The following is a 16,152-nucleotide window of genomic DNA, read 5'->3' on the forward strand; positions in this document are numbered from 1 at the left end:
ATAGTGTAGCTTCCCAAGTGTGTTGGGAGAGAGAGGAAGGTTGACAGATTGCTGTGATGTTTTGTTTAGGGTAATCTGGGGCTTAGAGGTGTTTAGTAAAGCATGGAAGTCTGCAGATTTCTTTTTGATTTCATTGCAATCAGAGGATACTTCTTCCTGTTTTCCTCATTGATACGAGTGTTTTCTCCTGTACCTTTTGTTATTTGGTGTACACCAGTCGTTTTCTCATGTTTTTAATTATTTTTTTGTAGAATTCCAGAAAATTTATGATCATTTGGATATAAAGCTGATTGAAAGGGGTGAATCGTACTACCAAAGCATGATGAATGACGTTGTTAAATTGTTTGAGGAAAAAGGTAAAATGAGACTGGATTAGACAATGCTGGAACTCCTGTTTAATTAAATAAAAATTGCTCCGAAATTTCTCTCATAAGTTGTATCTTTTATACACAGTTTCCTGATTCATCACTGTTTTAAAAATTTAGATTTTAAAGACCCAAATGTCACTCCTTGCTGACATTAACTGAAATTTGCTGTTTTATTTTTCTAAAAACTGTCTTTTCTTAATTAAATAACTAAATTTGCTCTCCAGTTGTCAATGAAAGTGAACTCGTTAAAGTCCTTTACGCCCATGACATTTTTCTTCTGATAGAGAATCAACTCGCCTGTCCTTGACTTTTGGGCTGAAATTCAATAGGAGTCGGATAATATATGCATTATTCATTGGATAATATATGGTGGATAACTGGGAGTGATTTCAAGCCAATCTAGTCTATTCCTGTTAATTCAAAGCTGCTTAATTTAAACTTTTTAGTGTATATAAAAGGAACAGAATTATCAGACATTGACTATAAACTTACTGAGAAAGTCACATTATGTTATAAGTGATGCTTGTCTAGTTTGTAATTGTCTCTAAATATGGAGGTTGGATTGCACCTAACAAAATAAAAACAAAGTGCTGGACTGGCAGCATCTGTGGAGAGAGAAACAGAGTTAAAGTTTCCAGTCCAATATGAATCTCTTTTAGAACATATTGAACGGGAAGCGTTAACTCTGTTTCTCGCTCCACAGATGCTGCCAGACCTGCTGCGTTTTCCCAGCACTTTCTGTTTTTATTTCAGTTCTCCGGCATCCCCAGTATTTTGCTTTTATTGCACCTAATGAGCACTCCTCATGTTTCTGTGAACTTCACAGGGGTGCTTTTGTTTAGATTGGGTCCTTTATTTTTGTATTTTTTTGCTAACAGTTATCTACAGGCAGTACACTCAACAGAGGTGAAATGTGACAAAATCCTGTCTGAAGTATAAGAGTATTGAGACATTGCATGCAGGTTTATTAACTATTTTAAAATTGCCTGAGAAAATTAGTATAACCAGGAGAGCTTTGTTTTGTGTTGTCATTATCCAGAGGGCTAAAGCCAGGTTGCATCATTTATTCTGACAGGTATGATACAGCTTGACGAAGGCCGAAAGATTGTTTTCCCACCAGGATGCTCGTTGCCCCTAACAGTGGAAAAATCAGATGGAGGGTACACATATGACACGTCAGACTTAGCGGCGCTTCGACAAAGGATTTTTGGTGAAAAGGCTGATATGATTATCTATGTTGTGGATAATGGGCAGGTGAGTTTGATTCTTCAGTGCATTGCTGCTGCCTTATCCCTCATATATTTGTGTTAAAACAGGAAAGCACTTTGAAGTTGATTTCATCCACTCTTTTGGGATTTCAGCTTCATTCCTTCAAAAAGAAATCTGTAGATTGATGTTGATAGTCAGTAACTCTATAAAAATATATATAGGGCATGGAAAATGGAAACCATATAGTCAATCCTGGATTGTTCATTTCTTATGTTGTGCATCAGAACTGGAAAATGTTTAAATTCTCTAACGTTGAAAAGCCTCACCTGTTGAGCACAAAAGTAATAAAGGTGAATGACTGATGGATCGAGTAAGTGGAGTATAATAAATAGCATTTGCATCTGAGTGTAAAATTCTCATTTAAATATTATAAGCAAGTAGCTCCTCCACTGACAAGATTATTCTAATATCTGCATTGTCACTGTTATTCTGATGTGTGTGTGAATGAGAACTGAGCATCAGGTGGTTGCCAGGAATTATCATTCTATCAATGTTGTAAATTGCTTGTATTCCCATGTTGTGATCCTAATCATGTTTTACCTTCTATCCCAGAGTGTCCATTTCCAGACAGTCTTTGCTGCAGCCCAGATGATTGGCTGGTATGACCCCAAAAAGATCAGAGTGGAGCATACTGGATTTGGTGTGGTATTAGGTGAAGATAAGTAAGTGCTCTTAATTCCTGTTTTCATGGTTTTCTGGCACCTAATGATCCTTTGACTATTGAATTACGGTTCTCCTCCAAAAACCTTGTAACATACTTATTTACATTTTTAAAGTGATTTGGAGCCTCTGAAACAATAGTGTGGTGGGGTAACATACGGAAGTTTCACCTCTCAGAACTGAGGTTAAGTTCTCCTAAAACAAAGATTAAAAGTTTGCTCTTTCTACTAGGTGTAAGGGCCTAATATGGAGTGGGTTTTGCCCCTTTCCACCCAGACTGCAAGTCAGGACAAATTGACTATCACTCAGGCAACAAAAGTGGAAACATAAGGAGTGGAGGTGCAATAAGAGTAAAATACTGGGGATGCTGGAGAACTGAAATAAAAACAAAGTGCTGGGAAAACTCAGGTCTGGCAGCATCTGTGGAGGGAAAAAAACAGTAAATGCTTCCAGTTCACTATATTCCAAAAAAAAGACATATTGGACAGGAAACTTTAACTGTGAAATAAAGTTGAGAAATCCATACTGATACAGAAGAGAAGGTAGTCTTTCACAGTGGAGTAACATTGTTAGGCGGTAGGGAGAACTTGAATGTTGCCTCGAGTAAATAACAGAACTAGAAAAGCATTTAAACCCCCATCACACACACGCATGTTTACAAAAAAATTCACTGTTCTACCTGCCCAAAACAGCCCGTAACACATTTCGGGGTTCTCTCAGCTTTCTTGGAACTAGGAACATTAAGAATAATGCTTGGGTCTTGTATATGTTTAGCAATAACAAAAGAACACGTAGAAGTTTGTTTTTTTGTGCCAACATTTAACTTTGACATTTGTTCACAGAAAGAAGTTCAAAACAAGGTCAGGTGAAACTGTGCGATTGGCTGACCTACTGGAAGAGGGTCTCAAAAGATCAATGGATAAACTATTGGCAAAGGAACGAGAGAAGGTAATGACTTTTAGTCATACCACAGACTTTGTTACTCGCATTTTTTTAGTTTCTCATAAACTTAAAAGAAGCATGTGGCAAGCTGGTGTGAGATTTGATGTATTCATACGAATCAGGAGCAGGATTAGACCTATTGAGGCTGCTCTGCCATCCAATAAGAACATGGCTGATCTAATCGTGGTCTCAACTCCACATTCCTGACTACCCCATATCCTTTGACTCCCTTGTTAGTCAAGAATATATCTTCCTCTGCCTTAAAAATATTCAATGACCCTGCCTCCGAAGCCCTCTGGGGGAAGATAGTTCCAAAGACTAGTGACCCTCTGAGAGAATAAGATTCTCCTCATCATGAAGGCAGTGAGATTCCTTGTTCAATGTTCTTTTCTGCTGTTTATTTATCACAAATCATATTTGAGCCTTATGTTGTAGGAATAATACTCTTCAGATTATGGCAACTTACGTTTATACAGTACCTTCAACGTAGGGAAGTGTCCCAAGGTTCTTCAGAGGTGTGTCAATAGATAAAGTTGACACTGAGCCAAAGAGGTGGATATTAGGATGTTTGCTTATAGGTTTAGATTTAAAGTGAGTCTTAAAGGAGCAAAAAAGGTGTTGAGCTAATAGGTTTAAAGAAGGAATTCCAGGGTTCAGTGTCTAGACTGTTGATGTCATGGCTGCCAATGGCAGGATGAATAGAGTTGGGGGGTGTGATGCTCAAATGCAGAGGGAGTTACACAGAGGAGAAAGGCAAGACCATGGATAAACAGAAAATATTTGAAAATAATCAAGTCAGTCACATCAGTGGAAAGGATGTCAAGTCAGTGTTTCAGATGCTTCAGAACTGGAAAAAATGAAAGCTGAGCCATAAAAAAAGAACATAACAAATGGAAGGGAGCAGGGAAAAACAAACATACTTACAGATACAGTAGTAAAATGACCTGTCAAGTATTTAAGAAGGAAAACAAGGTGATTAAATGGCTGAATTGGTATTAAGAAGCATAATAAAATAAATTAAGGACATTTAATAGACAGAGAATGTGTGAATATGGTGGCAGTGGGTGTAAGGCAGCTCAGAAATGGAAACAGCGTGGCCTGGCAAAGTGGAAGAGAATGTACTGTTCTCCAACTCCTGAATTACGCTTCACTTTGCCTGCCCTTCCATTCTTGGGCTGAATAGCCTCTTCCTATACTATAGATTTCTATAATCCTTGGTAATTGTTATGGACTAATGTTGAAGATCATAAATTTGCAGTGTCTCAGGTACTTCGTTTGATTATGATCTGTTGGCATTGAATACAACTGTTGTTCATAATGTTTTTGTTTTTGCCTTCCTGTTATAGGTTTTGACACCTGACGAGCTTAAAGCAGCAAAAGAAGCTGTTGCATTCGGATGTATCAAATATGCTGACCTTTCTCATAATAGGATTAATGACTATATCTTCTCTTTTGACAAAATGTTGGATGACAGGGGAAACACAGCAGCCTATTTGCTGTACGCCTTCACTAGAATCAGGTGAGACACCCCTGAGGAAATGTTATCCTTTCTAGGTTATAGTAGTGCCTGTGAGCATACTGGTCTATCTCCTCACATCATTCAAAAGTCCCATGTCAATGAGCAACTCAGTGGAACAGCAGTTTGTATTATTACTTAGTTGTGCCACAGCAGTGGTATGTGCATCTATGTCCTTGTTAGAGAAATATATTGAATTTTTGGGACCCCCTCCCAAATCAAAATGCTTTTTGAGAAGAATTCAAATCCTTCTCCATTGGAGCGAAACGCAATAAGTTGCCATCTCACACCTCTTCGGCCTGCATTAGCAAAGGCTGGTGTGTGACATAAGGGATATGCAGAAACACAATAAAATGGGGAGAGGTTTGCACCCATGTCTTCTTTGGCTGTTTAAGAAATTGTGAAATCTTGACCCTATTTGCAAGCTAAATCTTAAAACAAGCCTCATGGATGAAACCATTTTCTGTCTTTTTAAAGCAGAAAAGTACAATAGCATTTGAAACTTCAGTATCTAGTTTGCACCACTAGAGGTTCTCAGCAAGCTGTAGGAATGTTGTCTGGTCATTGCACAGTAGCCAGTCCTACTCATAACTCCTCAGATAATGAAGCAGTTCGTTGGGGAACATGGAGTCTTGGGCTATGAAGTGGCAAGTTATACTCGCATTACACAAGTGTCAGGCAAAGCACCATCTCAAAAAAAAGAGTTTACTCACCTTTCCTAGACTTTCAACAACATTGCCATCATCAAATATAAACCATCAACATCCTGCAGGTTGTCATTGATCAGCCATATAAATACAGTAAAATCTGTGTTACCCAGCTCAGAGAATGGGCGATACTGGTTAATTATAAATGTTGGTTTGTACCTTGATCAGGTATTGTTGAGGTGCAATTTTGAAAGTTTTTTTATTCCCTTCTGTTCACCCAGGTGCTGCAGAAACTTGGGCATTTATCTAAAGGCTGAACTGTTGTAAACAGAAATCTAAACTAACAGATTACTTTTTTTCTTAATTCTATCATGGGATGTGGGCGCCGCTGGCAAGGCCAGCATTTTTTGCCTATCCCTAATTGCCCTTGAACTGAGCAGCATGCTAGGCCATTGCAGAAGGCAGTTAAGAGTCGACCACATTACAGTGGGTCTGGAGTCACATCGAGGCCAGACCAGGTAAGGATGCCAGATTTCCTTCCCTAAAGAACCAGATGGGTTTTTATGACAATCAATAGTTTCATGGTCACCATTACTGAGATCAGCTTTATATTCCAGATTTAATAACTGAATTCAAATTCTGCCAGCTGCCATGGTATGTCCAGTACACAAAAAGCAGGACATATCCGACCCATCAGTCTATTCTCAATCATTGGTAAAGTGATGAAAGGGGTCATCAACAGTGCTGTCAAGCAGCACCTGCTTAGCAATAACTTCACTGATGCTCAGTGTGGGTTCCACCAGGGTCACATAGCTCCTGACCTCATTACAGCCTTGGTTCAAACATGCACAAAAGAGCTGAACTTCAGAGGTGAGGTGAGAGTGACTGTCCTTGACATCAAGGCAGAATTTGACAGTGTGTGGCATCAGGGAGCCTAAGCAAAACTGGAGTCAAGGGTATCGGAGGAAAACTCTTCACTGGTTGGAGTCGTACCCGGCACAAAGGAAGATGGTTGTAGTTGTTGGAGGTCAATAATCTCAGTTCCAGGACATAGCTTCAGGAGTTCCTCAGGGTAGTGTCTTAGACGCAAACATCTTCAGCTGCTTCGTCAACAAACTTCCCTCCATCATAAGGTCAGAAGTGGAGATGTTCTCTGACACTTGCACAATGTTCAGCGCTATTTGCGATTCCTCAGATATTGAAGCAGTCCATGCCCAAATGCAGCAAGACTTGGATAATATCCAGACTTGGGCTGACAAGTAACATTCGCACTACACAAGTGCTAGGCAATGACTATCTTCAACAAGAGTGAATCTAACTATCACCCCTTGATATTCAAAGGCATTACCATCGCTGAGTGCCCCACTGAATGATCAACATCCTGGGGGTTACCATTGACCAGAAACTGAACTGGCCTAGCCATATAAATACTGTGGCTGCAAGAGCAGGTCAGAGGCTAGGGATCTTGCAGCGAGTAACTTACTGCCTGACTCCCGAAAGCCTGTCCACCTCTACTACAAGGCACAGGTCAGGAGTGTGATGGAATGCACTCCACTTGCCTGGATAAGTGCAGCTCTAACAACAGTCAAGAAGCTTGACACCATCTAGGACAAAACAACCTGCTTGATTGTCACCCCATCTACAAGATGCACTGCAGGAACTTCCCAAGGTTCCTTAAGACAGCACCTTCCAAATCCATGACTGCTGCCATCTAAACAGACAAGGGCAGCAGACACATGGGAACACCACCACTTGGAAGTTTCCTCCAAGCCACTCACCATCCTGACTTGGAAATATATCGCCGTTCCCTCACTGTCGCTGGGTTAAAATCCTAACAGCACTCGGTGTACCTACACAACATTGGTATCAATGGTTCACCACCACCTTCTTAAGGGCAATTAGGGCTGGGCAATAAATGCTGGCCTAGCCAGCAATTCCACATCCCATTACTAATCCAGCAACGTTAACAGTAACATGTCTAACTTTTCAGCCACTTTAATCTGTGGTAGTAATATTTCCTTTTTATTTCTGCCTTCCTAGCTATTCTAACTTTTAAAAAATATATCTGTTTCAAGTTACAAACAGAAAATACGAGAGCCCATCAGGTACACTGTTTATTTAAACATATTCTCAGCATATCCTGTTATTACCTATTTGACCGAGCCGTGGAATCGGGGAGCCCTTGTAAGATTGAAGTCAGGGAGAAATCTTTCCATTAGTTGGAGTCATACGTAGTACAAAGGAAGATGGTTGTGATTGATGGAAGTTGATTGTTTCAGCTCCAGGACAATGATGCAGGAGTTCATCAGGGCAGTGTCCAAGGTCTAACCATCTTTAGCCACTTCATCAATGATCTTCCCTCCATTATAAGGTCAGAAGTAGGAATGTTGTCTGGTCATTGCACAGTAGCCAGTCCTACTCATAACTCCTCAGATAATGAAGCAGTTCGTTGGGGTCTTGGGCTGTGAGATGGCAAGTAATGCTCACATTACACAAGTGTCAGGCAAAGCACCATCTCAAAAAAAAGAATTTACTCACCTTTCCTAGACTTTCAACAGCATTGCCATCATCAGATATAAACCATCAACATCCTGCAGGTTGTCATTGATCAGCCATATAAATACAGTAAATTCTGTTACCCAGCTCAAAGAATGGGCGATGCCAGTTAATCAAAAATGCTGGTTACATTACAAGGTAAGGTGCTGTTCTATCTTTGAGGGGCTGAGGGATAGGGGAAGCAGCACAGCAGAGCATCACAGTAAAAACACCACAATTGACACCATCAGACCATCTTTTAAAGGAATTGAGCTGTCAGTTTCACTGTTAGTTGCTTTGAGCGCTATATCTTTGTTCAGACATAATAACCAAAACTGACCCAATGATTTAATAATTTCAATGTAATGCCTAAGAACAGCTTCTGCAGATTTACAATCACTGTTAGTATTATAATACTAAGGCATTGTATGAACACTGAAAGTGACCGACTTTTAAAAAGAATCAAGTTGTCAGAAATTCCGGTTACCAGAGCGTTCTGGTTGGTAGAATGCTGGACAACACACAGTAAACTGTACTGTGGCTACAAGAGCAGTTCAAAGGCTGGGTATTCTGTGACGAATGACTCACCTCTAACTCCCCGAAGCCCAGGTCAGCAGTGTGGAACCACTTGCCTGGATGAGTGCAGCTCCATCAATACTCAGGAAGCTCAACACCATCCAGGACAAAGCTCCTCCTCGATTGGCACCCCATCCGCCACCTTCAACATTCACTCTTTCCACAACCGTGCACTGTGGTTGCAGTGTGTACCACCTACAAGATGCACTGCAGCAACTCGCCAAGGCTCCTTGAACAACACCTTCCAAACCCATAATCTCTACCACCTAGAAGGACAAGAGCAACAGGTGCATTGGAATCCCGCACCTACAAGTTCCCCTCTAAGTCTCTTGTTCTCCTGATTTGGAACTATATCACTGTTTCCATATTGTTGCTGGATCAAAATCCTGAAAGCCCCTACCTAACCGTATTGTGGGAGTACCTGCAGCAAATGGACCATAGTGGTTCAAGAAGGTGGCCCGCCACACCTTCTCAAGGGCAATTAGGGCATGGCCAGTAACACCTAAATCCAATGAACGAATAAAAAGAACTGTAGATCTGGAATATTGTGCTGCTGCAGTACTGAAGTCCTGCCACTAGACACCCCCATTAAACCATGGAAATCAGTTTCCAATACTGTTCATCTTATTATTTCTTTGCTGTAGTACCAAAAACGAATCCTTCAGTTCTGTATCTTCCCTGTTTCAAATATTTATCCAATTTTGCCTTAAAAGATATCATGATTTCTCCTCCCTGTGTTAAAGCACTTCATGCTCCAGCAACCTCCCTAAATTCTGACCTGAAACTTTAACTGTTTTTCTCTCCACGGATGCTATCAGACCGGCCAAATATTTCCAGGACTTAGTTTTTAATTCAATTTCTATCTTCCTATTTTAGTCACAATTTTTAATTGATTCTTCTTCACAAACTTCCCAACCAGAGAACATAGGCCTATTGAGTCCCTTCAGCATTTTAGAACCCTTTATTAAATCTAATTTTAGTCATTTTTGCTTCAATAGAAATAGCTCCAGTATCAACTTTATCCCAGCAAGCTTTAAAAATTGGCCTCTGGAAAATCATAATGTTAATGACTCAAATTTGACTTGCAAGTTCAGTCATAGGATATCAATCTAGCTATTTGTATAGGTGGTGTTTCTCCTCTCCATGCTTTTCCTGGCTTTGCTGGTTGATCACATAGGTGATAATATGGATAACAATGGTTTATGAGAATTAAGCTTATTACATTATAGGGCAGAAAGGAGCAGACTTGTGTTTGATTTCCTGCGCAGCTACTCTCTTGAATAGACTGTCAGGAGAGGAGGGAGCCAGTGAACAGCGGGTTACGGAATGCCATTGATTTGAGAATAGGTCATCCACCTTCTGCTTTCTTGGTGAAGCAATAGTTTCGAAAACCATAAACCTTTTAAAATGACTAGATGGAATGTTCTCTTCATAATGTTCACATCTAGGTCTGAATCATTCATCCCAGACTTAACTATGGCAGTCTCTCCTTTACCAGGTCCTACGTGGAATGAGTTTAGAAATGTCACACTGATGGTGTAGTGCATCCCTGAAAAAAAAATGGGTTTCTCAGTATGCAGTTGCAATCTCAGTTTAAAATGTGATGTCCTTTGCAGATCCATAAGTCGACTCGCAAACATTGATGATGCAACCCTGCAGAAAGCAGCTGCAGAAACAGCCATCCTGCTAAATCATGAGAAGGAATGGAAGTTGGGTAAATGCATTCTGCGATTCCCAGAAATCATTAACAAGATCTTGGATGACTTGTATCTGCATACCCTCTGTGACTACCTCTTTGAACTGGCCACAACCTTCACAGAATTCTATGACAACTGTTACTGTGTAGAGAAGGACAGGCAGACAGGTGAGAGAACTGCATTTCGGCATATTGCATTGTTTGTCATCAGTTTCTGTTTAATAGTGTATTGCTAGAGGGCAACAGTAGTGAATGTCAGCAAAATGCCTTTCAAATGGTATAGGCAAGCAAAGACTTTTGTGACACTTTAAAATGGTCAGGATGTCCCAAAGCACTTCACAACTAATTATTTTTTTAATAATGTAGTCACTCTTATGTAGGTAAATACACACAGCAAGATCTCAAACAGCAATGTGATAAACAAGACAATTTGTTTTTGATGATGAAGTTTGAGTGAGAAATGTTGATTGACATGCTCAGAGATCTCCTTGACTCTTTTGAATAGTGGTGTGGAATCTTTGTCTGACCAGGCCCGATCAGATCAAATGGGGTCTTGCTTTCGTGTTGCATCTGAAAGGCAGCATGCATGACAGTGCAGCATTTTTGTTAAAATATTAACTTTATGTGCTCAAACCCTGAAGTGAAGACATTATGGCTTAGAAATGAGCACTACCAACTGAGTTGAGATGACTAGACATGAGGTCTTCAAGTTGAATGAGATTGTGTGGAGATCTGAAAATGCAAATGAGGGTCTTGTATTTTGCACACCAGTGTAGTGGACTATTTTAAATAAAATGGCTCTTCATATTGGATTCCAAACTATGAAAGTTAAATTAGAGATGATGCTTAAACAAAAGTATAGGGCTGTGTTCAGTAAATTCTTACAAAATAATACCTGTTTATAAATCATATACTGCTCAATCTTAACTGATTTTTTGAGGCTGGTGGCATTTGCAATTTCAGATAGATGTACGTGTACATGTGGATCTGCAAATCATTCAATCCAAAGCTTCAAATTATACTGTTCTTTCAGGATGTAATAAGATACATTGATGTGCTTGGCCAATAAAAGAAGAGACATTGTACTTGAACTAATACAGTAATGCTTTTCTGAATTCGGAAGCTACATCACATTGTGGGGAGTTTTGCTCTGCATCTTAGCTAGTTTGTGCTGGCACTTTTTCACCACATTAACCCCTCTCAATAAAAGAGAAAGAATGGAAATGTTCATAATTGAGTCCTTTTTTTAAAAAGGGCCTTGCTGAAAAGGCTGTTGAGGTTGTAGCTGTGGCTTTAGACACCACCACTGAAATCAATACTTGCAAAATAACTTGCAACCGTTAAATGCAAGTAAGGTTAATCGTACATCATGCTGTTCCCCTATTTCTTAACTGGGGGTATTTGATTTTCTGTGCGTAATTGCGAACTTGTTCACTTAATTTGTCTCCGTTTTACTTCAGGTGAAGTTGTCAAAGTGAACATGTGGCGGATGCTGCTGTGTGATGCTACCGCTGCTGTTATGGCGAAGAGTTTTGCTATCCTGGGAATCAAGCCTGTTCAGAGGATGTAATTTTGTGTGTTGCCGTTGCTGTTGTAGCCATCACTATGAAAACTTTGATGCTGTGTTTCTAAATCTTAAATAAAAACCTAAAAGTAAAGAAAGTGTTCATTATTAATATATTGGGGGTAGATAATCACCAAGTTGACAGAAGGAATCAGACACTTGAAGAAAAGTTCCAGAGCATACCATATGCCCATTGTAAATGATGAACACAATGTGCTACTTATAAGGGACAAGAACTGTCACCTGCAGTATTCCATGTACTCTCAAACTGCAGCTCCACTCGTTTTTACATTCCCTGGAACATGCACTTTTGTTACAAAGTTGGCAGCCCTTTTTGAATGTTGCAGAGGGACTGTGGAAAGGAAGGCTAACTAACACAAGTATCAGCCACTTTTCACAGGGAATAGAACATGGGAACAGTAGCACCTGCAAGTTACACACCATCCCAACTTGGAACTATGCTACTGTTCCTTCACTGTCGCTGGATCAAAACCCTGGAACTCCCTAACAGCATTGTGCATGTACTTACACCACATGGACTGAAGCAGTTCGAAGGTGATAGTGAGCTGCTTTCTCAAAATTGGGGATGGGCAATAAATGCTGGCCTTGCCAATGACACCAATATCCCAAGAAAGAGAAAAAAAGCTTGTTAGCAGTACGGTGTTTGTTGATGGTTTAAAAACTTTCAAAATTCCCAAAATTAAAACAAATGTTGTACAACCCTGATTCACAGCACAGTGAAACATCAGCCTATGGTTCAGGTGATAGCCTCGCAACATGGGATTGCTATCCTGATTGCTGGCACTTTATTCTTAATGATCTGTGGTACGGCATGATTCAGATGGAGGTCTGAGTAAGGTGAAAGAAACTACTACAGCAACATGGGAGAACATGGCTCTTGTGTCTCTCATGTTAAATTACAAGAGGCAGTGTAGCACAGATACATTTCACTTGAGGGAAACAAGCCAAATGCAGTTGCTTTTATCATTACATATTTAATAAGTAAGATAAATTGATGGACATGAAGTTTAAGATGCAGTAAATATATTTACATAACAAAAATACAAAATGTATAGATGCACATAAATAGATAAAAATGTAATTTGATTTCTTTAATTTTGGGCAATAAGTAATAAAAATCAGAAATGGTTCACTTCACATAAATATCTGCAGTTTTTTTTGGCAATCCAGTATCTTGAAAGACAGGACTACCAAGATTCAGCAGCTGCATAGAAATCAAAGTGATTGATAGCTCAGTATCCTTGAACTTGTCATCCAGAGTAATATCTTGTACATCTTTACTAAGTAAAACAATATAAAATGCAAAAAATTGTTAAACTGTTATAAGGAATATGAATCAAATTGTGCAGATTCAATTAGTTTACACTTGGACCTACTAGACACATTCTGCAAAATTGATTTTTAATTTTCTAACCTTTCTCCCCGTCACTGTCAATGAAGCTGACTGGCCCATATTTTAAACCACGTCGTCACTCATTTGCCATATTTTTAGTCTGGAGGTAACTTTAACTTCGTAAAACAGGCACTACCTGATCAAGTTACAATTGCCCCAGGCTTGTGTCTTGTGTACTATTGATCAGTAAACACCAGCAGTGCAGTTTTCCAGGTAATTCTGCTTTTGTTTTGGATTTCCAGTATCCGCAGTTTTGCTTTTAACCAAGTCACAGTTGGGTAGATGAAATATCAATTGTTCATTTGATAGTGAGACTTGTGATATCTTGCCTGAATGTTGTAGCTCTAGTTAAATTCCTCTACCATTTTCACATAGTAAAAATTGGAGTAGAAGGACCTTCTGTCTTCCCCTCACTAACCACCAGGTGACCATTGTGGTTACTTTATCTGCTACAGAAATAAAGCAATTCACACATTTACAGTAAACAATTGAAGAATAAGAACAGACACAAGACAAGTAACCAGATCAAAGGTTGTATAATATAGAAGCTTAAAAACACCATTTTGGAAACTTTCAGTTTCTGCGAAATTTTAATTCAACCCATTAACTTCCTCACCACAAATGAAATCTTTGTCCCTAATTTTCCTCTAAAGCTTGTTTTTCTTGACAAACTCTATGGATTATCATTCAAAACATTTAAACCTTGATTCAAACTGTAATGCCATGAACATGAAGCAAGACCATGTGGTCTGATAATTTTTGCAATTATTCCAAATGCCAAGACTTTGGTGATATAGAGGGTAACTACCTCAAAACGGGAAAAAAAAATTCCAAATAATGCGATTAGAAGTTGCAATGCAGGGTTAAAATTAGGCCCATAAGCAAAATACTGCAGATGCTGGAAATCTGATTTAAAAACAAAATGCTGAAAATACTCACTAGGCCTGGCAGCAACTGGAGAGAGAAACAGAATTAACATTTAAGGTGTTTGAAGAAAGATCACGACCTGAAACATTGGGCTGGATTTTACAAGGTGCCTCCCTCCCCACTCCCTACCCCTCCAGCTAAAAAGTCAGGGAGAGCCTACCCACGACCCTGACAGCTCCCCAAAGCAATTTAATGCTGGGAGCAGCGATAATTACTTTAGGGTGAGACCCCCACCCTTTTCTTGGAAGGAAGTCCTACCTTAGAGAGCTGCCGTCTAATTGGTTTGGTTGGCAGCTCTTTAGCAGCACAGCTGGTAGACAGTCCTACTGACCCTGGACTTAGCTGAGCTTCTCACTGGGGAGGAGAGTCTCAGCGAGGTGCAGTGCGTCTGGGTTCGAGGCCGGGGCGTGGGGGGTGGAAGCGAGCTCAGGTGGGCCGAGGGGGCCCACAGAGGATTTTCTCCTTCCCTTCGCCCAACAGCAGCCCACGCAGCTGAAGCTGGGTAAAATACTGACAGTGGTGGGAAAGGCTCTGCCACTTAAGGGCCTCTATCGGGCCAAGAGCTGGCAGGCCACCAGACACCTTCCTCGTTTCCATCTCCCCAACAACAATAACATTTCAAACAGACTGATGGGTTGGGTAGGTGGCAGGAAGTCCATGCGCTGGATTTTATGTATGCCCCCCTTTTAAACCCTCCAATGGGAGAGTGTAAAATCTAGCCCATTAAATTTTGTTTCTCCACAAATGCTGCCAGACCTGCTGAGTATTACAGCATTTCTGTTCTCATTTAAAATTCGTTCTGTTTGTTTTTTTTTATGCCCACATCACTAAGGTCTCATTTTCCATGGGATAGGGATAGTTTATAATTTTTTTTTAAATTGGTCTCTACGGCCATCATTGCTTATTTGACATTAGTTAAAACAAAATGGAAAATGTTAATGGTTATGATGATCTATCTCTTCACTCACTGCCATCCTCTATATTTATACAGAATGAAAGAAGGATTTGCATCATTTAACAGCAAGGGAGTTATGGCAATCAGGTGACGATGTTACAGGTATAGTTAAACTTGAAGAGGCACATAATTAGATTATAAATTGAGAAAGATAATTTTGAGAGTAAATGTAGGGAACTTTTAATAACTTTACTCTTAGAATTTTTTTTCAATCCCTGCATTCTAGGTCAACAAATTACAAGGGCAGCCTTCTTGGTAAAAACTCATTAAGGAGACACTAGAGACCCTAAAAGGTAAGTTAATAAACATCTTTGCTTGGTGCAGAAGACGATGAGTGAGCCTCTGCTATTATAGATGCCTCACTTTCCAATTACTGAGATGTTGATGAACCCATGACTTGCATACTGGCAGGCTGTGATCACCCACAGCAATTGGCCAACTGCTCATTACACTTGTTAGTGGGTGGGCAGCTTGTTGGTGGGATATTATTTTTGGCCGGCCTACAACTTCCCATGCTGGAGTTAAAATACTCCTTTAAATGTCTAAATATATGTTGAAGAAATGCTTATAAATGGGAAATGCAACTTGCAGGCATTTGACCAGATTCAATCATAATTTAAATAGCAATATTTATGATCAACATATTCCAACCAGTAGCAAATATTAATTAGTACTTTTTAGAAATCACTGCTGTCCATTCTTCCCCACATCCACCCACTCCACCCCACCCCAAACGTTCCCATCAGATCATAAGTTGAGTGAATTTGCTTTGGGTGTTTTCTCTTTCTCATGCCTACTCCCTCACCACCACCCCCCAACCCGATCTGTCATTACCACTGCAGCTGCTGGCTTGCTTTCCCAGTTGCTGAAGAATGGTACTTAAAAAGACATTGGGTTGGTCAAAACGCTCATTGTACAATTAAACTGCATGACTGTTTCAAATTTTTGTTTCCCGTAATTCAGCGTCATATGTTGTAAAGGAGTCTCTAATCTTGAGTAGTTCAACAGCACAGCGATAGCCAAATACTTTGTTGTACCATTCTGGTGTTCGTCCTCTGCAAGAAATCAGAGTGATAGAATGAG

The 16,152-nt window shown here is 39.9% G+C and overlaps 2 protein-coding genes across 6 annotated transcripts in view; one reads left to right on the plus strand and one right to left on the minus strand.

Annotated features, from left to right (window-relative positions):
* rars1 (arginyl-tRNA synthetase 1) overlaps positions 1-11,867 on the plus strand; it is a 36,458-nt gene extending 24,591 nt beyond the window's left edge. The window contains exons 9-15 of the mRNA XM_041192894.1: positions 252-356; positions 1,444-1,622; positions 2,190-2,299; positions 3,140-3,245; positions 4,586-4,758; positions 10,130-10,377; positions 11,670-11,867. Of these exons, the coding sequence (XP_041048828.1) occupies positions 252-356; positions 1,444-1,622; positions 2,190-2,299; positions 3,140-3,245; positions 4,586-4,758; positions 10,130-10,377; positions 11,670-11,779 (1,031 nt within the window). The 3' untranslated portion in view covers positions 11,780-11,867. The remainder of the gene's footprint in view (positions 1-251; positions 357-1,443; positions 1,623-2,189; positions 2,300-3,139; positions 3,246-4,585; positions 4,759-10,129; positions 10,378-11,669) is intronic.
* The window catches only part of si:dkeyp-23e4.3 (rho GTPase-activating protein 7), a 171,221-nt gene continuing 166,842 nt past the window's right edge, over positions 11,774-16,152 (minus strand). For 3 of the 5 annotated variants that reach the window (XM_041192887.1, XM_041192891.1, XM_041192893.1), the window contains one exon: positions 13,708-16,124. In XM_041192887.1, the coding sequence (XP_041048821.1) occupies positions 16,007-16,124 (118 nt within the window). In that variant the 3' untranslated portion in view covers positions 13,708-16,006. Of the gene's footprint in view, positions 11,857-12,752; positions 13,637-13,707; positions 16,125-16,152 lie in introns of those variants that run through there. The other 2 variants (XM_041192888.1, XM_041192889.1) reach the window with 2 other exon arrangements.

This window comes from Carcharodon carcharias, chromosome 8 (assembly GCF_017639515.1).
Source record: "Carcharodon carcharias isolate sCarCar2 chromosome 8, sCarCar2.pri, whole genome shotgun sequence".
Taxonomy (NCBI): Eukaryota; Metazoa; Chordata; class Chondrichthyes; order Lamniformes; family Lamnidae; genus Carcharodon; species Carcharodon carcharias.